The sequence below is a fragment of the Sturnus vulgaris genome, chromosome 11 (genome assembly GCF_052056855.1).
Source record: "Sturnus vulgaris isolate bStuVul1 chromosome 11, bStuVul1.hap1, whole genome shotgun sequence".
In the NCBI taxonomy this organism is placed as follows: Eukaryota; Metazoa; Chordata; class Aves; order Passeriformes; family Sturnidae; genus Sturnus; species Sturnus vulgaris.
The window spans coordinates 11,014,019-11,038,684 of NC_142253.1; the positions used below are offsets into that span (position 1 = coordinate 11,014,019).

General features: G+C 49.8%; 1 protein-coding gene across 1 annotated transcript in view; it reads left to right on the forward strand.

Annotated features, from left to right (window-relative positions):
* The first annotated feature begins 432 nt into the window (after positions 1-432).
* Positions 433-24,666, forward strand: part of PODXL2 (podocalyxin like 2) — a 30,938-nt gene continuing 6,704 nt past the window's right edge. Inside the window, exons 1-4 of the mRNA XM_014871873.2 lie at positions 433-558; positions 10,618-10,911; positions 20,023-20,909; positions 21,924-21,998. Coding sequence (XP_014727359.2) covers positions 510-558; positions 10,618-10,911; positions 20,023-20,909; positions 21,924-21,998 — 1,305 coding nt within the window. The 5' untranslated portion in view covers positions 433-509. The remainder of the gene's footprint in view (positions 559-10,617; positions 10,912-20,022; positions 20,910-21,923; positions 21,999-24,666) is intronic.

Below are 24,666 nucleotides of genomic sequence, written 5' to 3' on the forward strand. Positions count from 1 at the left end.
GGGCCGTCGCTGCCTGTCCCGGTGTTGCGGCTGACCGGGAGCTGCTCTCCCGGGAAGCTGCTCTCCGGGGGCCCTGTCCCTGCCGCCGGCGGGGCCCGGAGCATCCGTGCTGCCCGCGGCGGGGGCTGATCACCCGCGCCCGGCGCAAGCAGCCGGCACTCATTGTGGGCACCGGGGGCGGCGTGCGGGGACCTGCGGCCGGGGGGGAGCCGGCCCGGAGGGGGCTGCGGCTCCGCAGCCAGAAATTCGGAGCAAAGCAAAGCTGCGCTCCGCCCCTGTCCCTGCCCCGCCGCTCGGTCCGCGCAGCCGGCGGGCAGTGCGGACCCCCCTGCCGGTTCCCCGCCCCCGGAGCGGCGGCGGCGGCGGCGGGAGGAGGCGGCGCCGGGCGGCGGGATGCGGTGCGGGGCCGGGCGGCGGGCGGGCGCGGCGACGAGGGGCAGAGCCCGGCGGGCGGCGGGGCGGCCCCGCTCCCCGTGAAGAGGCGGTGCGGCAGGGCAGCGGCCGCCGCCATGCAGCCCTTGCACCGGGCCCCGGCGTTGCTGCTGCTTCTGGCCGCCGGTGAGTGAGGCTGGCGCGGCGGGAGCCGCTGCCATCCTTAGGGGCTGGGCGGCGGGTGGGTGTCCATCCCCTCCGTGGACCCCCGGCGGGAGGCGGGTCTGCTCACCCCCCATCCCGGGGAACAGCGGTGCGCCATGGCTCCAATGCCCCGGGGCGCCGGGACCTCTGCAGGCAGGTCTCCATCACCCCACTGACCGCGGGTACCGGGACTTGCGTGTCCCACCCCGGAGCTCTCCCCTGTGTGCCGGGCACTGCCGCCCAGCCGAGCATCAGAGCCCTCTGGGGCAGCCGGTGTCTGCCCCGGGACCCCCGGGGGTTGTCAGGGTCCCCCCGCGTTGCCGGCATGGCGGGCTGGATGCACGTGGGTCGCTCTCCCGGCTCTCCTGCCCCGGAGATGGAACAGCCGGCTCGGGACCCGCGGGGACCCCGCACGCCGTGGGGCACCGGCAGCCGGGGCCGGGTGGTCACGGCTCGGCCCGGCCGGGGCAGCCTCGGCTGCGGCAGCGCTGCCCCTACACCGCCCGCTGGGCTGGCGATGGCTTCGTCTGGCGCCGTGGTGATTTTGCGAACTACCGCGAAACTGATACAAAGAACGGGCAACCACAAATTGCTCCGCGATTCTCCAGGAGCCTTCTCTTGAAATTTGGAGGAGAGGTAGGGTGTCAGGGAAAGGCAATTAAGTGCAGGAATAATTGTACTCGGAATAGTTATGAAGGCTCTGCTTCTATTTTTGAATAGTCTGGGGAAATTTCCCAACAAAGGGATGCCCCAAAGATCCATGAGGCTGAGATTGTCCTCTTCCTCCCTAATCCTTCCCTTTGTACAGAAATCTGGTTAGTGTGGAACAGGAGTTGTGAACGGGGACATTTGAAGTGTGGGGGAGTCTTTGTCTTGAGTCATTCTGACAGGGAGGGAAGGGCTGATTTACCAACCAGTCACTGTCTTCCAGCACGACCAAGCTGTGATACAGTGACATCCAGTCCCCTGGCACATCTCTCTTATTACCCCAATCTCCTGAAAATATTCGTGGGGTAATGTGTCATCTGTAGAGCCACTCTGTCCATGGGCTGTGAGCCTCTCTTGTCTGGGGCTCCGTAAAGAGAAGAGATAAAGCCTTTTAGGTTTGCAAACAATAGTGAGCTTAAAGAGCAAAATGGATCTGAAAAGCTGTTGGTGTTTTGTGCCAATACTCTGTGGCACAGAAGCAATAAGTCTTTCCAGAGCTGAGGAGGGAGCCAGTTCTGTGGCTTCCTCCAGGCAGGTTGTCCATACTAAGGGAAAGCCTCGGGCACATCTGGCAAAGGTTCTTCAGCTGCGTTTCGCAGGAAACCCCTGTCCCCAAATTCAGTCAAACCTCTGCCTCCTCCAGAGAAGAGTGTAAGATGTGAGGGGGGAGCTGCCACAATCCCACCCTGCCAATCTGCCAACGAAGGTTGATCCCATCCCCATAGCTTGAAAGCTGTGTTTGCTCTGCACAGGAAGGAGATGGACCTCACGGGGGTTTTAAAATGTGGCAGCCAAAAGGACCACCACTGGTACTGAGAGGAGGATACGCTTCCTATTCTGCTGAGGCCGCTAGAAACTTTCTAGTACTGTTGTCCAGCTGGTGGTGATACGGAGGATTTGGGTTCTTGGCTTTCCCTGTGATCCTCTCTGCTGTCCTAGCAGGGAGAGGCACGGGGTGGGAGGTGAGGAGCAGCTCCCAGGGACAGCTCAGTTCCTAATCTAGTGAAATTTGTAATCCTGGTGGGCTGTGGCAGCACTGTGGGACTGGATTCAGTTGGCCAGGTGTCTCCAGACAGCTGGGCTCCCACCTAGATGGCAGGTCAGAGGTGGAGATGCAGATTGCTGGGAATTTGTACATCAAGCTCTGTTCTGGGTAGTAGCTTAGCTCAGTGGTTCAGGATCAGTTCCAGTCTGAAATAATTCAGTGCATCTGGCCTCACTTCTCCAGTCCCACAGGACAGGAGCAGTTAATACCTGAGGGAGAGCTGGATTGACTGTGTGTGGTTCTCCACATGTTTCCCTGGGCTGGGAGCCTCCATAGATCTGCAGGATGTGCTGAAATGGGACATGTCACTCATCAGGGTCCCATCAAACTGCTGGGCCGCATTAGTGTGTTGGCAGAGCGTGGAAACATCTCTCCAGGCTCTAGGGTATCTGAGGGATAACTGGCCCCTTTGATTTTGCAAGTAGAAAAATGATGCAGAGGGAGAAGGAGGGAATTGGTCTCCTTCCTCTTTTTGTCTCCCCAGGTGGTTGTCTGCATGTGGGCTGTTTAAGGGCTTTTTTTTCTTTCTTTCTGCCTGCTTAGAATATGTCTTGTTAGTGTTGTGTGAACAAGCCAGAGATGAGGGAGTATAGATCAGGATGAATGAAAATTCCCTTTAGTCAGTTTTTCCTTGGCCGCCTCGTTACCATAAGGAAATGTTCATTTAATTACAGGCATCAGGGGTAGAAATAACCACATTAAGCCCTCAAGGGGAAACTGCCAGCGACGAGCTGCAGATCAGAGTGCACAGAAGTTTTTGCACTTACTCTGCATGGGAAGAAGCTGTGGCATTTTGTGGGTACCTGGGTGAGCAGCAGCACTGACAGCCTCGCTGAGGGGCTGGAGGAAGGTGCATCACGGCTCGCAGCTGGTGCTTGGGTGAACTGGCTCCTCATTCTTGCTGGCTGTTTGTTGAAACCAGGGCACTACTGAAACACGTAATCCCAGAAGAATGGAGCGAGCCTATTTGTCAGCCACACGAGCACAGCCTGCACTGAGGCCAAGAAAACACGTGTGTTGGTTTGTTCAGAGGGCCAGGGATGCTGGCAAGGAAGGTACATCCTGCTAGGGCTCAGATCAGTCCCTGACTGTCCCTGTGCCTCGTGAAGCCCTGTTGTGGTTACCAGGCTTTGGGTGCACATTCTTGGTTGGGGTCAATTGGTTAGTGCTGGGAAACCACCTTTGCAGCCCTCCCTCTATATTCTGACTGCAACCATGGCTCTTCTTGTCCTGCCTGGTGTTGTGAAGGTAGTCAGAACCCATGCATGTGCCCTGGGACCACCAAACCTTTGCATGAGCTTTTTTTTGCCTAGGATACATGAGGTTATTTGGATAGTGGAGCCTCTTGGGGGTGCAGCGTGTGGCAGGGTGACTGTCATTACTCTGTTGCAGGGGCTGGAGTGGAGTGAAACCATTTTGTGCTCATTGTCGTGCTGGGGGATTTAAAGACTTTTTGGGTTGTAAAAAGTTTCAGTTGCATTTTGACAGGTGGCCAGGTCTCAAGGGAAGTACTTCAGGCACCTGAGGTATTGCTTGCTCTGCCTGGGCAGGGAGGCTTTGCAGCAGGCATGAGCCTTTATTTGGTGTGCTGGAAATCAGAGTGAGCACTGTGGGGTACATAGTCCAGGCTGGGACAGACTGAGAAGAGGAAGCACAGGCCTGGAGAGACAGATGATGCTTTGGGCCGGTGAGAGGGCAAAGAAGTCTGTAGGCTGTGGTTTTTCTCTTAGATCAGTGGCTTTCATCCCGTAGTCTGTTAACCCCTGGGGCCTATGGGCTGTTTGAAGAGGCCTATGAAAGATAACTGAGGAAAGAAAATTCACTTCTACTATGTAGAACTGTCTACCCAATGCTGTTTTCCCAGGGGCTGCATCTCCCCTGGCCCCGAGCTGGGAGCTGCCATTGTCAATAGCAGGAATCGTGGAGGAGAGCAGACGTTGCAGCAGCAGAGGAGGGAGGTGTGAAGGCTACGAGACGATCTGGGGAGGGAGTGAAGGCAAACAGTCTGGGAGACTGAAACCAAGTGAGATTGTGACTCCCGGCATGAATGGTTGAGCAGAGCAGGGAGGACAGGCAGGCATGTCGAAGTGTCTGTGACCTGCTTGTGTGGAGTCTCTTGTGTGCAAATGGGTGGAGGTGTTTAGAGCAGTCCAGATGTTACAGATCCTAAGGACAGGACACCTGACACGTCTTGGGATGAGGATCTCAGCACCCCTGGACGCCAGGCCCCAGTGCTGACAAAGGGCACATCTGCAATTATCTGCAAAAGCAGGTGCATCCCCTGGCAGTGCCTTGCTGTTCCCCGTGGATATACCTGGGCCTGCATGCTGGGGATGGTCTCTGCTGAAATGCCAAGGGAGCAGATGTTGGCAGTTCTTTGTGAGGCAGTGCCCACCCAGTACGTGCAGACACGCACTCCCTGCAGCTGGGTGTTGGAGCTTTCATTATGCTTGCTGTAAAGAGCTGTAAAAGCTTAAAGATGCTGGCACAACATCCCTCTAAAGAGCTGTCCCATTGCAAGGGCTTCTTCCGCTGTGCTTTGTCACTCTTGTTGGTGTAGGTTGGTAAGTATGTGCTCCCTGCAGACCAAGTGCTTTTCCTATTGCTTTCTAAAATATGCTGGAGACACAGGAAGGTGGATGGTTTTAGAGGGAAACTCAGTAAGGGACCTGGTTGCTGGCAGTACCAGAGGAGGATGGCAGTCTGATCTTGTTTTCTGAAGCCCTAATTGGAAATGATCTCTGAGATTAGGGCCGTGGCTGGATGTGTAAGTAGTCTAGTGCAGTGTGGGAGAGTTCTCTTAGATGGTGTGTCCCAGAACAGGTATGGTCTGTAACTCTGAATGAGCATCAGAAGAACTTGGTTTGATACACAGTCATCCCATATGCTGCTCTGTGCAAGCTGTTGAGGGTTTGGAGTGCAGAGGCTCCAGGCGACTTGGACATCTCTCAGTCAAAAAAATTTCTGTCTCTACCTCCACTGGCCATGGTGGGGATCCTTTATTGTTATTTAAATTACCCTGCATTTTGTTATGTTCTGGAAGCGGGTTGTGCCATTGACCGTTCTGCCCTGGGGCCTCTCTCCTCTCTGCCCTTGGGCCTTGCTCCCCAGCCTTTCCAGGCACAGTGGTCTGGGGGAGGGAATATCCCTGGCAGATGCTTCCCTCATCTGGTCATTGTGTTTCTGTCCTAACTGATTATCAGTAAATGACCCATTCCTGACCCAGCTCTCCTAGGAAATAATTGTTGGGTAGCTCCTGGGTGTGGGATGGGCTTGAAAGGAAGGTCAACAGAAGCAGGGCCAGATGGACATTCTTGTGGCTGCTTCGCTGGCAATACCACCATGCTCTGACCTCGCTCCCTGGTACCCGTTGTGCAAGTGTGCTTGGGTGCGGTGTGCACGCTCTGCTAGTTGGTGGTGACAGACAGGTAAGTCAGAGTGTGTCCCAGGCAAATGTTCTTCTCTTCAGCAGGCTGATCCTGCCTCCATGGCACTGTGGTGTAGCCACTACACTCAGGAAGGAGAGGTAAAACCAACATTCTGTTGGGTAAAGTGAAGAGTACTCCAGCCCCTCTACAGATCAAGCCAATGTGATGACATCTTCAGGGATGATTGTGTTTCCTTGGAGAGAAATTGAGATTTGCTTGTTACTAATTAAAAAGCAAAAAAATTTTAAAGGCTGTTTGGCATAGTCACAGCCAGATTCCATTTCATCTCCCCAATTCCCTCTTCTCATTTCAGCTGGACACAAAAATGACTTATTTCCTCTTTCATTTCTAGTCCTGTTCAATAGGCCAGTTGGGAGCTTTTAAATAGCTGCCCTGTCCCATGGAGAGGTGACTTGCTTTGAGGCAAAGGGATGAAGTGATTCCTGGTCAGCCGATGTAGAAAACACTTTGGGGTTCTTTTAGAATTATTTAGAATTGTGAAACTGCTCTTATTCACAGCACTTTGTGAGAAAGATGGCAGATAGTCTTTCTTCAATTTTTTTTTCTGTTGTTGAGCGAAATTCCCTCATCTCCTTGTCTGGGGCTGTTCTGTTGAATCCTCTGCTGAGCTGAACAGAGTAAGCTTTGCCACTTTGACTTAGAACTGTTTTCTGAGGGGTCAGCGGGGTCAGCACTAGCAAACTCATTTCATCTGTATCCTCCTGGCTGGCTTTTTATCAGTGGTCTCAGAAAGATAACACTGCAGCATTATTCCCTGCTGTTGGAATCGACCCATTCTGCTCCTTATAGAGGTGAAACATCTTTTGCATTGCCCCCACATGTCCCCTGTGTGGGTGCTGGCAGCAGGACAGCGCGCAGCCAGCGCGGGAGCTCCCGTCCTGCTTTTGGTGCTCTCCGCCTTTGTTCCCTCTCTCCTCTCAATCTACCTCTCCCACTTTCTCTCCTTTCTTGCCCCTCCTCTGTCTGCTCTGGGAGGGTTTTTCCTCCCGTGCTCGAAGCCCTGCTGTTTCCCCGAAGGCTGGCTGCCCTTTTTAGCATGCAGAGCCTCATCTCCTCCAGGTTACGCAGAGGTGCCGCAAAAATAGAAATGAGAGACAAACGCCCCATTGAAGCAGCTGGTGAGCCCTGGCTCCATTCCCTGCTCCCTCCCATCTACAGTTGCAGGTCTTTATTCATTTGTTTCTTTATTCCTATCACTTGATCTGCGTTTTAGAATACAAAATCGGGAGACTGATGGCTGGTAGAAGTTTGTCTAATCCCTGTTACCCGTCCTAGGAGGAAAATGGCCTGCAACTGAGGTCTTGGGGCATTAGATTTCCTCTCTCAGCTGTGCTCCCCTGCCTCCCAGCTCAGCTCATGCTTTGATTCTTTCTTTGCCTTGGAGTTGACAGCTGCGTGGAGCTCCTTTATGAGAGGCTTGAAAGAGAGGGGGAAGATGGCAAATCTTCGGGCTGCTTTTTGGCACCCCGAGCCTTTGGGTTTTTCCTGCCAGTGCAGAGGGCATGAATGAAGTGGTGTCAGGATGGTGTCTGGGGAGGTACTGATTTGTACCCTGGGGTGGTGGTTCTTAAAGCCCCTGGGGCTTTCAGGCCGGTGCTGGCACAGAGAATTCCCCCAGACCAGTCTCTGCATCCTGTGCCTGTAGATCAGAGCCCGAGGGGTTACATCCACCCCAGGAGACACCTGTCTTGCTCAGGCTGTGCATGACTCATTCTTAGGGATGAGGTGGTGTCGTTTTATCTTGGGCTGAGGAAAGCACAGCATCCCAGTAAACCAGATAATGCAGCTTAGGGGGTTTTAACTGGGTAAACACTTCAGAGTTAAAGGAGGGTAAACAAACTCCCAGCATCTGAGCTTCCCACATGGATGGAAATAGCTCTCTGGATTACCAGGTTCACCTGCCATGGGATGTGTGGTGCAGAAGGGGTGGGATGGGCTCTGGCTGAGCTCTGTAGGCAGCCCAAACAGAGTGTAGCTGATTCAAAAGAGGTTTGAGGCACGGTAAATTCTGGCACAGGGGTACATTTTGAGGCTTTGCCTTGCTGCTGGGGGGACCCAGGATGTGCTTTGTAGTGTTGGAAATCTGAGGTGCCACATCAACCATGTCTCTGCTAATGGGAGTCAGGGGAAACTGAGGCATTGGGGTGCATAAAGAGCTTGCTTAGGATCCAGGCAGTTGGTTGCAGTCACATATAAACCAAATATTCCATTTAGCCTTGGACCTGCCACGGTCTCTTCCTATCCTTCTGCTCTCCTTTGCTGGATAACTTTGAGAATAATGTTTCTTTTCTCCTCCTTGCTGCTCTCTGTCATGTTTGCTTAAGCTGTAAGCTCCTCAAGACAAGTATTCTCTCTGGTGGGCTGGTCTTCCAGTGATGCAGGTGTCATCTGTCAGCTGGGGAAGCTCACATTGGAGCCTGCTGGGCACCCCTGAACCAGCACAGGGCTGTCCTGGCCAGATCTTCCCGGGTCCGTGCTCATGCACAAGGGATGTTCAAGCTCTTGGTTCCAGCTGTGGACTTCACTGTTCGTGCATGGCTCAGGAGTTGGCACATCCCTGAGGTGTGTTGGTTGGCTCCGTGATGCTGCAGTAGCTTCCTTCCCCTCTGATACACTGCCTCTTTGCCATTCCCTTTTTGTTGTGGCTCAGGCCTCAGCTGATCTTGCCTTGGATCAATAGGGCAAAATAAACAAGACTGAGAAATGCTGAAGCCTGGCCCAAATGTGTATGGGAAAGGGTAACCAATATTGGATTTTGCTGAGTTCAGAGAATTGTGGAGGAAGGTGGGGAGGGTCAGAGCAGGCAGAAGACTTAAGAAATGCATTTCTGGCTTCTAGTATTCCCAGGGCAGATTTGGTAATCAGTTTGTCAGGGGAGCAGTGACTGCCAAACTTCTGTGCCAACTTGCCAGTGTTTTCAATGAGCACACCAGGACCAACCCATCTGTCATTGCCCCATAGCTCATCTTAGCACTTGCCATGATTTGAATTTGTTCCTCTGGAGTTGCAGGGCACAGTGGTGGGTAGCAACATCAGAAGGTTGCCTCATCTGTGCCCTTGCCTGAAGGCAGTTCAGTTCTGCTTAAATCATTTCAGGCCACAGGTATCCAGATCTGTGTGCAGCACCCAGGTGATGTCTCAGCAGTGCTTTGTAAAATCTGTTTCTAATACTTCACAACTCTGCAAGGATTTCCATATCTGCATTCCAGTGATATCTCAGAGCTGTTCCTAATGCGGGAGTTTCTCCTCCTAAGACATTTCTAATGGATGTTTTCCCATCTTGTATCAGAAATGTTTTATGCTAGTTCTCAAGAGGGTGGCTTATCACTTGATGTTATTTCTTTTCATAATATTTCTGTTATTCCCATTCTCAAGATCACCTAGCTGTACCTACGTTTTCTGTGCAGCAGGATGTCTCCTCGCTTTGTGTGCTTGGCTAATTTCATTATCACCTTCCTACATTTTTTTCCAAGGTCACTTAGGAAAATGTGATAGAACAGCAGATCCAAGGACAAACCTTGAGGTATTCCACTAGTAGCCTCCCTCCAGCACAAGCCTCTGTCATTTTTCTGTATAGCCAGTGCCTTACAGTTTTCCTGCTAATAGATGTCTTTTCTTATGTCTCTTGTAATTGTGCATGAGGCACTGTATCAGATATTTGACTGAAGTCCAGATGGATTAGAGCTGCTGCATTTCTCTTGTCTAAAAAATCAGTTATCAAAGAAAAATACCAAATTAGTCTTCATTTCAGCTTATTCAATTAGTTCAGTTCAGTGACTAGTTCATTAACAATTGACAAACTGAATCTGAGCTGAGAAAGCAAGAAAACTTGTCCTTTTTTTCTTCTAATCTATGAATAAAAATCAGCTGTGAGAGGATGAGATCTTGTAGTTTTGATGTGCTGAATAATAGAGGGCTGCAAAGCAAATGGTACAGTTCACCCAAATTAGTTACTTCGCTTGCTTAACAAAACTGTTTTAAATGTAAAACAGCTTTTGGTAATTTTATTTTTTCCTTATGCCTCCATATTTATAATGGTATTTAGCAGCTGAATAAAGCCAAGTCCCAGGTGCCGTTTTCTTGCATTTTGATTGAAGTTCAATATGCATGTGAATGTACCTTGACACAAATCACAATTAAAGTCTCATCTAGGAATCAAGAAGCGTCAGTCAAGCCTTCTAATAGTTAAAATGGAAATAATAAGAGTATAATGTTGAAAGAAAAGTGCAAAATGCAGCTTGCTTCTCTGCTTAGTGTTAGGTAGATGTTTGCTGTTGTCACAATATAATTGTTATCTGTAATGGTCAGCCCTTCATTATGAAAACCGACAATGTGAGTGCATTGAAGTTCAAACCAAAAACTAGATTTTCACCCTACAGTTTCAAAAAAATGATTAAAACTGGTTGTAAATAATATTGGTTTGAATCTGTCTCTGTGCATATAATAGCTGGAAATCGGGACAGTCTGATAGAAACTGTCATTGTTTCCACAAGGCCAGAGTCTCATGGCTGGAGTACAAGACATTCCACCTCCTCTCCAGGATGGATGGTTAACAAGGCTCCTCATCCTTTAACAGAGGCTAAAACACCTCAGAGAGGGTGAATCATCACCCCAGAAAGAGGTGCCCCAGGCTGGATGATTACTTGGCACTGACTCCTGGATATAAATGCTGCTCTGCATGCTTGTGGATGTTTCCCAAAATACTCTAATTTTCCTCATCAGCTGAGAGCACAGCCCATCTCCAGGGCAGGTTGGCTTGGCAGGAATAGGCTTCAAGGGGAAGATAAGCCCAGTGGGTGTCATTCCTCTCTCTGATGTGTGTTTCCTGTCATTATACAGGGACCTTGTGCCTCTGCCTTGCCTCCTCGGAGGACCCGACTGCCGATGGCCTCACATCAACTTCCCTGCTGGAATTTGCTATGATGTCCCACCTGGAGGCTATGAATTCCCACGAGCAAAACAGCCCGGAGGCTGAAGAGCCAGATCTTGCCCCTGGCTCTCTGCATGCTGCTCCAGGCTCAGGCTTTGCCAGCGAGGAGAATGAGGAGTCCAAGATCTTGCAGCCCCCACAGTACTTCTGGGAAGATGGAGGAGAGCTCAACGACTCCAGCCTGGACCTGGGACCAGCAACAGGTAAGTTATTTTTACCCCATTCTTCCTCCCACTCTGCAAGGGCTCTGGGGAAGTGGAAGGATGCAAGGATCTATCTTCTTGCTTTGACACAACTCTTGCTAAGAGGGCCTGAGATTAAATGTCAGCTCTATTTTCTCACCTCAGTGCCTGATGTGTCCCCAGTGAACCCTGAGCAAGCATAGGCTTTAGAAACCAAGTTACAAGCTGAGCTTTTATTCCTGAGCCACTATGAGCTGGGAAAAGCTTTGCCTCCATCTAGTTTCCCATTGCCTCACGCCCTCCTTTCACTTTCTTGCCTTTATGCTCTCTTCTCTCTTGCTTTTTTCTCTTGCTGTCTATTAAGTACAACTTTAAGGTCTCAAGAGCCCAGCTGAGATCAAGGCCATCTTAGCATTTGAGTTAGAGCTGAGTTCCCTGGATCAAATTCTGGATTCCTCACTCTGTGACTTCAGTGGGGACTTGGTCCAAGAGGAAACAGCAGGTTTTGTCCCTTGGGCAGTCCTGTTGCCTACCCTGTCCCACTACTTCCTGAGAGGTCATGACCAAAATGGGTTTCATTGGCATTTGAGTTTGCTTTCCTCTGTGGAGTGTTTTTCTGAGACCGAGTCCCCTCAGTAGTCTGTCCCCAAGCCCCTCACTGGCTTGGAGATGCTCTCAGGCAGAGGGATGGGAGGAAGGAGGAGATGCATTGCAGGGTTTCCAGTAGCTTAGGAGATTATTTCACATGCTCCTGCTCTTAAGTGTCATGTGGGGCATGTATTACGTGTTACCCAAGGGCCAGGCTTCAGCCTTATCCCTCCTCCCTTGTGCAGTATCGCTCTCAGCAGATCTGAGTCTGCAATTAGAAAGCAGGAGTCTTGTTTTATCTCCACTCCTATTTCTGTGACCTTAAAAACTACCTGTGCTCACACGGGGCTGAGAGCTGCCACAGAGTTTGGCTTGTCCACTGGGGCACAGTGCACGCCATGTGGGGCGAGGGCCATCCCAGCTTAGGTCTCCAGAGCCCTTTGCTCACTGGCAGTGCTGCGTGGCTGTGCTCTGGCTGCCCTGGGGCACTGGCAGGCCTGGCTGTGGGGCAGCTGTGCCATGCAGTGGTGCTGGGGGTGGGTGGGATGGGGCTGTTCCTGCCCCATTCCCGGGACACGCTCTGGCTCGGGCGCTCTCACGCGCTGGCCCAGCTCAGCGCCGCTTTTCTTGGTGTGCCAGCAGGCACCTGCGTGTCCTCACAGATCTGGACGTGACTTGGAGAACAGCGTGTGCTTGTGCATTGAGAGCGAGATGCCTGGCTACTGAACCCAGCCTTGCCTCCTGCACGTGCCTGGCTCCATTTGCATGCAGAACACGCTGCTCTCTCCTTCCGTTCTCGCCTGCAGTTCTTTCCTCCAGGAGCAGATGTGCTCTTTCAGCTGTCCTTTATGCATACCCTGCCCTATCCGCTGCCCAGCTAACCACTGCTCTGCTTCCAAGTGCTGTTTCTTCCCCTGACAGTTGCTGTGTCCAGAGCTCATGTCTCAATGGCATTTCAGAACCTTGGTTAATAGAACAGTTTGAATTATTCAAGAGCTGGGAGCACATTTCTACTTAAAATTTAATTAGAAACCTGCCGTGTGTCATTTTACAATAAAGGATATTGTAATAGCATCCCTAAATTGGGCAGTCTTCTCCTGTCTGTATGAGAGATGCACCCAACCAATGGAACTTACATGCTGCATGTGTGACAGATGCCATGTGATACGTTGTGGAACTGTGTGATGACATCTGTTAGGCTATTTTCAATGTATAAACCCATTAAACAGTTTTAAACAGCTGCTGTTTAAGGAAGAAAAGTTTATGGTGTAGGTTTTCCTTATGTGAGATTTCATTCAGTGAAGTGCAGCCCAGCATAGTTCATAACTCTGTCCCAGGCACACACTGGAAACACTTCATCAATCAAGGCACAGAACAGGATTATTGTACTCCTAGAGAGAGAAAATTACTTGCTATGAAAGGACACCTGTGCTTCTTTTTGTCTTTGTATAAAGATATTGGGCCTGAACTGGTGAGAGTCTTGAAGATAGGCCAGATCTCCTGCTATTCAAAAGCTGTATTAGTTATCTCGATCTCTCCTTTTTTTATGTCCATCTCAACTCTGTTTGTGCAGACTGCCCTGCCTTTGTGTGACTTCAAGGCTGCAAGAGCTAAAAAGCAATAACAATCTACAGCTGCTGGGTTTTTTTTTGTTAAACGCACAAAAAACATCCTTTAAAAATATTTCCAGAAAACATTTCTAGGGCCACCTGTTAGTCCATTAGAAAGTGAGAACAAACTCCCAGTGGCAGAGCACAGCTCAGCCTGGGGCTCTGTTTCTCCTGAATAATGTCCTTTAGCTGATTTATGCTATGGAACAGTGATTCTGTATTGACATCAGTGAGCACCAGCCTTTGGAAAGGCCCTGACATTTGTCTCATTCTGTCTGAGGGTGCACAGAAGTGTGCACTTGCATGTGTGTCACCCCATGCACAGCTGCTACCCAGTGGAGCCACACGTGGAGGACATGGATTAGGTCTGGTGGGAATTTGGATGCTATATCCTTGTGGAAAGAAGCAGTGTGTGATTTGTACTGCAGCCAAAAAGCGAGTCTGTGGAGCTGTGGACCTGTTACTTCTGCATCCCTTCAGGCTTCCAGGGAACCCAGAAGCTTCTGGTTGTAGTTTGGGTTTGGCTGCTTTGCTTCACCTTTGGTAGCAAATTGGTGTGAGCCACTGATCAGCTCTGAAGAGAGAGTGGAACCTGCAGGGTCTTGCATCTGGCCCTTCCTACCCTCCTTTCCTTTCTTCCCATTTCTCCATCTTGTTTTACCTGGAAGCTTCCAATCCCCTGTGTTTTCTGCTGTTACACAGATGTCCTTGTCAACAGATAGAACATCTCATCCAGCTTTAGGGATAGAAGATGGGAGTCAATAGGGTTGTATGTCTCTTTGAATCCTTTGTTTTTGATGAAAGAGTTACATGTTGGTGTATCCACGCTGGAGTGCTCCTTGTTTGCAGGTCTCAGTGTTCTCTTTTGGCTCAGTCAGGACGCACTGCCCCACATGTTCCTCTCTTCCAGTGAAGGCTGGAGTCTGAGGCAGCCTAATTGTTAATTGCTGGGAAGTGTGGGCTCCTGAAAATTAACACAAGACTTGTGAATATCTAGTCCATGAGGGCACCCAGTCCCTCTCCTCCCCTGCCCAACAGCTGACTACTCAGGGATTGGAGTGCATCATTCCGTTTTCCAGTGGGCTGGCATGAAGCTCACTTCGTTAGAGCTAGGGACTGCTCTTTTAGCTCCAAGGTGGTTGAAGACCAAGGGATGACTGTACTGGGAGCTATCAAATCTAGTTTTATAGATTGGTGATTTCCTAGGACAGCATGTGGTGCTTTGTGGGATGGGGGAGGAAATTGTAATCTTTTAATTATTCATAGTAATTAGCAGAAGGGATTCCCAGGAGAATTAGGATGAGAGATAGTGGGACAGACAAGTTAGAAAGACTATATTCAAGAAAAAGTAAGTTTTCTGACCAGCTAATGGAATAAAATAACTTCCATCTTCTCTGATAGTGAGATTCATTTCCTTCTGTGATGAGTTACTTGCCTCTGGCCAGAGAGATCCTGGTATGTCTCAGCCTTACTGAATCTACTGCCTCTTCATCCAGACTGACAGCAGATCTGCAGTTCTTAATACCATCTTCAAGCCAAGCATTAATGAAATGAAGCACCTGGTAAAGGCTGTGTCCATAAGCAGCTTAGTGCTGAGCAGCCGCCTGCCCTCGCTCAGCTCCCGGGGTGCCTCTTGTTTGTGCCCTGGTTTAGAGTACAGGGACATGGGTGATCTATCTTGGGACAAGCCAGCTCTGTCAGGACACACTGCTGCCAAAGGCTGACCTGTGACAGGGTGTTTCTCTGGGCAGGGTGTTACTCTGGTGCAGTTATCCTTGACTGACTGTGTTTGGGTGAGGATGGCTTATTCTGCCTTATTGCAGTCTATGTGTTGAGATGGAGTAAGGTATGAGGTTATTTGGGAACAGCCAGTAGTCCTTGGTGCCAGGTCTATACCTCAAGCAAATTTAACCATAATGAGACCTAATCACTTTGCTACTTTGGGTCTCTCTTTTGGCTGTGATCTCTTTTGTGTGTGTGGACTTGTCTTGGAGTTGTAGATAATAACCTCTCCTAGCTCTTCTGGAAGATTAGTATATTAGCCCCAACTGGCTCAAATCCAGCACCAGTAATTGTATTTGCCTCTTTGAAATCCCTCTGTGGTTTCAATCAGCTGGAGTATGACTTTTTTGCAGTAAGCCTTACTGTTCTGTACTGCAAAAAAGAGAGCAGATAAAGCTTCAGACCTGGCTGCATTTGCAGTAGAGTGCACCTTGTGATTCCCAAAACTGGCAGATGTTTTAGTGTGAATGATGCTATGTGTTGTGATTAGAGCCCGGGAATGGTCTTGTCTTTATTACAGTACGTTTTAGTTATCAGTAATTCAATCACTGGTTAACATGATCTTCCAGTTTAATCCAATAAACACCTTATGGTCAGGTTATGTGTGCTAAAAACAATGAGGATCACCCTCTCCCTGAGTTGTCACAGATGCTTTAAACAGTTAACAGCAAACACAGGGTAGGAAACCTTGTAGGGCAGTAACTGAGACCAGCTCTTCTGAATGACGGAGAAGCAGAAATATAATGAATTAAATGTCTGGCTGGGAAATCTGGCACAGTGCCATGTCTTGGCCCATCTGGTGTCAGGGAAGTTTTGGTATTGATTTTGGAGGAAGCAGGACATCGCTTGAATGGTGGCTTTTGCAGAGGTTTGAAGCTCATGTTCACCTCTCCCAGGGAAAATAATCTCCCCAGGCAAAGAAAATGGATCTGTGTGACCCAGACCTGGGTCTGCTGGGAGATGGAAAGGGCAAAACTTGGAAAGGCTGTGAAAGATAGTTTCTTTAAAAAATACTGCCTGAGGGTTTTTGTAAGAGAGCTTGGAAGGGAAAAGCTGGGGGATTGTGGGAGGCAGCTGGATGCTGCAATATGCATAATATCACCACTGATGGAAAGCATTAAGGGGTGAAGCTAAGGATGTGGTGGCAAAGAGGTGAGATAGAGGTGTGTAATTTCATATCGGTGAACCAGACTCCCACGGGGATGGTGTGGCTGAGAAGCTCTGGGAGGGTACATGATGTGGAGCTGTGTCTGCCTCTGGTCCATCCCTGCTAGACTGTTTGCCAACCAGTGCTTGGTTCTCCTGAGCTGTCCCCCCCTGTGATCAGACTGGCTCCGTTGTGGCTTGGCTGCTCTTGTTTGTGGCAGGAAAGGGGCACATGCCATGTCTGGGTGTGGCTCCTCTTGTGCTCCAGCCTACTGCTGATCTTGGTGGGAGACAGCAGACCCTGTCAGGGAAGGAGCTGATGGTGTGTACAGTTACTACCTCCTCCCTCCTTGGGCATCCTTGGGCTTGGCAGAGCTCTGCTTCCTCCCTGAAATTAGATGAGCTGATAAATGAGCCAGGCAAATCTGGCATTGCAGCCAGCTCCATAATACCTGTCTCCTTTAGCAGAAGACTCTGTTCTATTTCTGCAGCAGGAGCACAGGCTGCTGTGTCTCACAGTCCCATGGTTGCTGTTTCTCCCCATAGAAGTGGTGAGAAGGGAAGTGGCACTGGGAGGTGGGAAGGTCTGTGGGTGCACTGCCATATGCCCAGAGCATGGGAACCTGCTGTATCAGGTCTGCTGAAGGCAGGGAACAACCAGGTGGACCAAGGGGGTTGTAAACCACTTGCTAAAGGGGAACTGCTACCTGAATGCTGGGAGAGATGCTAAAAATGGGAGATCCCTTTGAGTTCTCTTAGGGTTAGGGAAAACAGGACTCAAGGGAAATGCTGAGAAGACTCTTCAAATGGGCAAGCTGTTAGCTCTGCATTGCACAGATGAGTGATAGACCAGCTTGTCTGGATGGGGGCTTGGGAAGAATATGCTGTGACCAGCTTAGGGGGCTGAGATCACACCAGGGAGATGGACAGGGTGCAAAAGTTCCTTCAAATCATAGAAGAGGGATGTAAACTATAAGAAAACATGAATGCCTTAAAGACACCTGATCTTGAGAAGTTGGCAGATGCCCTTGTTAGTGAGACAGGAGGAGCTGATTCCAGATGGGAACTGTCTAGCTGAAGAGTCTGGAGGGAAGGATTGACTCATCGTAGTTGGCATCTGGATGTGGCACTTGGGGATATGGTTTAGGGATGATTTTAGTGCTGCTGGGTTGATGGTTGGACTAGATCTTGAGGGTCTCTTCCAACCTTCATCATTACCCCTTTGGTAACTGGGTTATATGGAGAGATCCTTGTTTTAAGGAGCACAATCCAGCACCCCTGTGCCTCAAGTTTCACTGTTCCCTACTTGAATCTGAGTAATAGCCCTCTCAGGATTTGAGTGGAGCTAAGTTTCTAATCAGTGGGGTCTTATGAACCAGACAGAAGGATGTTCCCAGCTTAACATGCAGGGTAGTGGGGAAACTGATGACAAGTGGGAATGTTAACCCAGTTAGTAGCAAGTGTGAGGATTCCTGTGTCTGCTTCTACCCTGTTGATTTGTTGGCCTAGAGAAGCAGCTCAGGTTTCAATCTTTGGCTGCCTTGTAAGATAGAAGGAGAGAGTGGGATAGGTCCCAAACTTTCTTTGCCCAGGAGAGATGGCAGAGGCGGCAGCTCCTCCAAGATCTTTAGATCTTGTTGGTGGAAACGCGGCACAGCTGCACCGTGCGGGGCTTTCCCCCATGGGAGCCAACCAATCTGTGATAGAGCACTTTAAGGAAAGGTTGAGTGTGTCACTTCAAAGGAGAGCTGACAGGCTGGGAGCATTTCCGGTCCCATGGGACAAACCTCACGCTGCTTTTTCGTGGTTTGTTTTTTTGCTGTGCCCATCTGCCTGCCAGTTTGTGCTCTGCTCCAGGTGGAAAGACGAGCATGGGAGAGAGGAAGGTGGAAAGGAGTTGAGAATATCTTAGAATGTTTTTAGGCAAAGGAGATGGCAGATTGGATCATTGATCCTTGAAAATAACATCTCATCTGACAGAGCCTTGTTTTAAAGGGCAAAACCCTCACTTTTCACCCACAGCATGTCAGGGCAGAGAGGGTTCTTGGTGCAAACCCTGAGTTATCCCTGCAGCAGCAGGAGTAACAGAGCCCTGGAAGATGCACTAAGCTTTTCAATCTGTCTGAAGACAGATAGAAAAGTGCCCACCCGTGGGCACTCAATCCCATGGCCTGTGGCTGTTCCTGCCATCCATCCAGCAAGGCAGTGACCATGTCTGCAGACATTGGGATGTTACCTGTTGGTATGGGCCTTTGGGAAGATCAGTGCCAGGCAGTGGAGGAGAGATGGATTTTTTTTGGTCTGTGCTGCTGTTGATTGCTCTTACCAGCCTCCTTGGCCTATGGGGAAGCATTACCAGCTGGCTGTTGGGAAGCAAAACTCATTTAATCCCCAGGACCTTTGGGGGGTGTCAGTTGGAGGGTGGTCTCCATTGAGACACAGCAGCAAAGCAGCTTGACTTCTGCCTGCCCTAGGCAGTGAATCCCAGTGGCCTTTCTGCAGACAGAACTGGGAGCCAGTCTCTACAGCACAGCTCTGGAGGTCAGCAGCTGGGAAACACTCACCTGTGGGCAACATGTGAGAGGAGCTGCTGCCACCATAAAGGGAATGAGCTGTGGGATAGGAAAGCCACTTGCCAGCTGAACAGGAGGATCTTTACACCTCCTGCTTGGGGAGGATGGAGCAGTGTGTTTTCCACTCGGGAGGGTGGGGCAGGAGTGGCATGATTGCCCTGATTGCCAGGGAATACCCAGGGCAATGGGTGTGTTTGCTGACATGGCTCTCCCTGCCTGGGAGCTTGCACCCGCTGTGGCAGCAGCGAGCGATGGATTGGAGTCAGGGATGCGTGGAGTTTTTTTGTGCAGATCTCTGTAAGGCATCCAGACAGCTGCTGCCCACTGTGCTCAGTGGAGCATCTGCTCTGGCAGGCAGGAGAGGAGACGAGAGCCTTGGGAATTTCAGACAGTCATTTACTTAATAACCATAGACAGAGCAGGGGGCTGATTTCTGGCTGTGAAGGGATCGTCTTCCTTCCCTTCTCACTGAGAATGTGCTGTGCTTGGCTTGGGGAGAAAGGGAGTTAATTGGGATGCAGACTCCTGAAACAGAACTCCATGGGTATGAGCAGTTTCTCAAGAAAGATGAAGGTTGATTTATGCTTGCTGGATTTGTGCCTGCCACCCTGAGCTAAACATATCTGATCTTACAGATACTTTCCTTTTCTTGGGTCCCCAGCTCCTTGTTAGCTTCCAGAAGAAACCCCAGCCTGCTCTGACCTTACATTCGTGAGCTGCATCTCCTTCAGATTTTATATTTGTCTAGCAACAACACAGAACCACACAACAACAGGGGCTGTAGTTGGAGAGAGGGGAGTTAGATTCAGCTGCTAGTAGTACTTTTGCTAGTAGCAAAGCTAAACTAATGCAGATGTTTGTGGGATGACTCTTCTGCTCTGAAGTGCTATACAAACTAAAATTCTGCATTTCAAATATGCCCAGGTCGATTCAGGGTTTCGTGGTATTACTTGGGTGTGCCAGGAAGGAGGATTTGGTTTTCTGTGCTTTAGTTTTTGTTCTATAGTATTTCCTATTTAGCTTGTAGCTGATTGCTGCTGAGACCCCATCTTTCTTAATCCCATCTGAAATGAATCTCTGGGTTCTAGCCGATTCTTAGCACTCATAACCTCAACTTAGAGATGCCAGCTATCAAAACTGTTATATATTATTGTCTGTGAAAGTGCCTATGGACAGAACAGATGTGGAGAGAACAAACGTGGAAATTATCCCTTGGGAATATGGGTTCACTGGGATGGGATGAGATGTGATGGGTAGATGGAGAAGTGCACATACTGGATGGGATGATTCTTTGCTGTGGCAGGCTACCTGCTCTTGGAGGGTCTCTGCCATTTGACCCCCCCACCTGTGGCTGGACACATATAATGCATATTCTCTGCCTCTCAGAGTTCTTAGTTCAGATGTAACATGAAATCTTCTGGATCTCTTTTTAGATTATACCTTTCCTGCTTCATCTCAGAAGGCGTTGCTGAAACGAAATGGGACGCAAGTAGACAACTGGGAAACGGCCACTGTCCAGCCAGTGGCAGAGTTTGTGGAGCCTGACTTACACACACCTTTCTCCACACTAGAGGAAGAGGAGGGGCTGCTCCCTATAGACCACTCAAGAGGAGGAATGGAGAGCCTCCAGGCCTCTGGACCAGAGGTTACATCTTCTGAACCAGTGGACCAAGAGGATTCCTTCTCCCTTCTGTTTTCCACAGCCTCTGCCAGGCCAGGTGTTGTAACTGAGGCAGCCATAGGAGGGCAAGAAGAAGACTCTATTTCTCCAGGCTTAGATCTTGGGAGCAGCATGGGGCCAGGTCTTCTACCTGTGCCCTCTACTTTTTCTACTACTGTTGCAGCAAGATCTCCCAGTGATTCGGAAGAACTCTTTGAGGTGACAACTGGAGACACTTGGGCTGTTGGGGGAGCAGATTTGGAGCTGACTGTGGCTACAACAGGAGCAGAGCTTGCAGAGACCACGGTGGAGGCTGATGGGGAAGAGCATTCAGCCAGGGAGGAGGTCTCAGAGCCCACGGTGGGGTGGGAGATGCTGGAGCCCACGGTGCTGACTGAAATGGAGCAGACAGGGGAAACGCCTATGGGGACACCCTCTCCTGCAAGCAGCTCCCCAGGCACCCAGACTCTTCCTGGTAGTGAGCAGCACCCCCCTTCCATGTCTCCGTGGGACAGAGCTGATGAGCCTGCACTGGATCCTGTTTGGAATGACACCGAGTCAGCCACTGAGGCTGTGGCAGCAGAGAGGAGCTCGTCACCACAGGCTGGGGATGCCCGCCTGGCCATGCTGCCAACTGAGCTGCCCTGGGACTCAGCACAGGTTGCACTGGAGCAGGGGCTGGGGTGGGAGGTTGCGGTGGGGATATTTGGGTACTTCACTCCTGGGGAGTGTTTAACCTTGTCCCTAAGTCTGGCTGCTGGATGTAGTTTTTTCTGTTCACCCATGCAAAACTGAATTTTCAGGGAGTTATTCACAGAAGTTCTTAAGGGTTTCCATCATCTTTGGTGAAAGCCTTGGTCCCTCACATCTTCGTAGCTGCACAAAAGCCTGCTTCTGATAAACAGAAGCTGAACACCTTTCCTCTGGGGCGTGCAGAGATAACAGCTCCTTGTTTCCTCAGCCTGCATTATTGGAAGTGTCAGGACAAACATGGCCCCGAGGATTTCTGAAAGGGGAGTGAGAAGAAAGTGTTGGTTTTGCTGCTGCTGCCTGCAGGGACCAGATGCGGAGCAGGTGGAGCAGAGTAGAGTAATGTGTGAGAATGCTGGTCTAGGAGAGCCTGTGGGAGAGGAGGGGTGAACTGCAGTTCCTGAATCCAGCGAACTGACAGCTGGTTAAGAGAAGATATTTAGCAGGAGCTGAGAAAGTACCAAGCAAAGCTTTTAATTTTGCTTTCTGCCCATGGTACTCAAGAGCCTGAGCAAGTGACTTAGTCCCTCTGTGCATCCTATCTTGCCTGCAAAGTGCTGCCCTGTCTCACCAGTTTGTTTAAGGACCACAGAGGCTCCTGGTTAGGTTTTGTGTTAAGTGCTGATAAGGCTGCAGGCTAGAGAGCTTTCCACTGAGAATCTGTGTCCTCCTTGAGTCTAGAGAGAGGTGGAAGGTCAGTCTGAGCTGTGACAAGCTGGCAAAGTAACTTTGTCCCTGTTCTGTGTTAGCAATGAAATGGTGATTCCTCCTTAGAACAGTGAATTAAAGGACAGTCACATTCTTTGAAAAGTGCTTCTGGGAGTATGGTACAGCGCCTTGCTCCTGTCCCTTGTGTACCTTGTCCTTTCAGTAGCAGAGTTACATTCACACCTGAACTCAGCTGTCTTTGTCTTGTCTCTCCAGGTGATCTGCAAAGACTGGAGCAACCTTGCGGGAAAGAACTATATCATCCTGAATATGTCAGATAACATTGACTGTGTAAGTCAGTCCAAAGGGATTTGATGGCACGGGGGCAGTGGTGTTTAGGAAAGTGAAGGCAGGCATAGCTCTTGCTGTCTGTTTTCACCACAAAACATTTTAAAAACAATCTCAACCTATAGAGGTTGTGAAGAGAAGGGGAGGAGGACAGAAATATTCCTGTTCTCCAAAAGGGAAAAAGAGTGGGTGGAGAGAGATGATTTTGCTCCAAGTCTAGCACATGTCAGTTCCATATTGGATTTTTTACTAACTTCTGGCTGCTAGACTGTGCCAGTCAGTACCTGGATTGTCATGAGACATGAGAGCTTTTAACATTGCACCTCTCACAGGATTGAATGCAGTTCTCCTTCCTTCTCTTCCTTTTCCTTCCATTCCTTCCAGCATATAGTAACAATCCTCTGGTGGCTCAGAGGAATAGGGACTCCCATTTGCACTATGCATGGATAAGTATCAAGCAGCTATCACTAAATCTTCCTTAAGGGTCTCTTCTCCCCACCCTATTATCTTCTGTGTTATCTGTGTCTGTTAACCAGCCATGCTCTGCTAATCCAATGCCTGTCCATCCATCCTCATAAAGCTGCAGTTAATTCATGAGCCCAGAGTCCTTTGTGGATCCCTGATAAAAGGGCTTGTTCACTTCTGCCAGGCTTTTTATCAAGCACTTAAAAACCAGTTGTGAAAGGCCTGGGGTTAAGGTGCCTTTCATAATTCTAAGAAATTATTATGAGCCTGACAACCTGAGACCAAAATGTCTCACTGAGGAATTGTGTTCTGGCCTCGTGCATCTGCACTCCTGCTTTGTGGGGCTCCTGCTGTGGGCAGAGCCAGCTGGTTCTGTTACTGCAGGATTGCTCTGTGGTACTGCCTCTTGCCACTATTGGTGACTTCTTGGGTTTTTTTTTTCTTTTTTTTCTTTTTTATTAAAGGTGACCTTTTAGGGGACAGGGAAAATGGGGAAATTCCTATACACAGTAAAGCATGCCGACTGCTCTAAGAATAGATGAAAAGTCAGTCTTTTTCCTCCTAATTTAGGCAAACCAGTGTGGAGGGTTTTAAGTAGCTCTGCTACAGTTCACAGCTGTAATGCAGAAAAGGAGTCCTTAAAAATCAGACTCCTGCCCTGTTTTCTTCATGTCCCCATCACTCTTTCTCCCATCCCTGTTGACTTTAAACACTGGTTAATTTTGTAATATGTACTAAGTTCCTTTCTGTGGTCATTTGTGTTGTTTAAACCTCTGTAAGGAGAAGAACTGAAAAGCAGATGTGCAGATGTCTCTTGATCAAATTATGTTGAATCCTCAGTTTCTGCCTTGCTGGAGGAAGATGGTGCCCTGGGATAGGCAGGACTGAACTGTTTTTCTACTTGATTTCATGTTTCAAAACATATTTCCCAGTGAGTGATTTGTACTGTACTACCCCTTATTCAGAGGGACATTTGTCGACATACATATTTAACATGAGCATCTCATCGTTCCTTCCTCCCATTACCACTTTGCATGAGCGAAGCTGGAATCAAGCTCTTCTTCTTTCCACTGATGTTGATGCAGTTTGTTTCCTACCTTTGGTCATTTTCTCCATTTGAGCACCTCACCCACTGTCTGCCTGTGCCTTTTGTCTTTGGTTTCTGTATCTGAACTCTGTGGTGTTTGGGTTTCCGAGGCTTTGAGGGGGAACCTGTGTTGTAAGTGCTGTAGTTTAAATTAGTGTGAATGGGTATTTCTCACATATTTCAATGATTTGGTGCAATGATCTGGTGTGTATTGAGTCCCACTGAAAAGCTGAGCCACGAGGAGGGTGCTTAGCTCCTTCCAGAGGGTTGCACTTTGGCCTTCAACACACTTCATGGCACCAGGCTTTTACCTGCTGCAAGGACCATGTCTGTATTTCTGGGTTAAGCTGGAAGCTCATTTGTCTTCCCAGTGGGCTCCAGGCAAGAGAATCACTTCAGTTTCTCTGTGGGCAAATCTCCCACTCAGCTTGCCTGGAAAGTTCGCCCAAGTGAGGACTGCAGGCTGTGACCCAGCAGTGGTACCTGGCTGTGCATTGGCAGGTGACCTCCACCTTGGCTCAGGTGCATTCAGGCTCCTTCACTGCTCCCTCCTCTCCATCGTGGAGAATTGATCAGTGCTCTGCAACCTCTGCTCCCCTTTCCTCTCCCCAAAAGAGAGCCTCAGGCTGGCAGTGAGACCATGAGCTGGAGCTGGAGCTGAGCATCATGGTGCTGCATCACGGTGCTGCTTCCTCACTCAGCTCCTCCTGCCTCCCCATACCAACACCCATAATTTGATGAGAGGAGGCACTGCCAGGCTCTTGTGATTCAGGCTCCAGTCATCGATGTCTTCTCCAATTAGGCCATTTTTGGCACAGGCCTGTGCCTGCCCTGAGCGCTTCAAATTGCCATGGCAACAAGAACTCTCCATTTTATTAATCATCTGTGTGGCCTTCAGGTTGGCATGGCAACTGGAGATGAGAATAGAAACACAGGAGTGAGAAAGCAGCAAAGGAGCCTGCTGAGGGATGGCTGGAGCACGTCAGGCTGAGCAGCACCTGCTGACCCAGCGCTGGCTGTGGGGAAGAGCCTGGCTCCTTCCTTCTCACCTGACACCATAATGTTTGCTTTAGGATCTCTGGGTGCCAGCAGAGCTGGGCTTGGTGTGGGGTATATGGC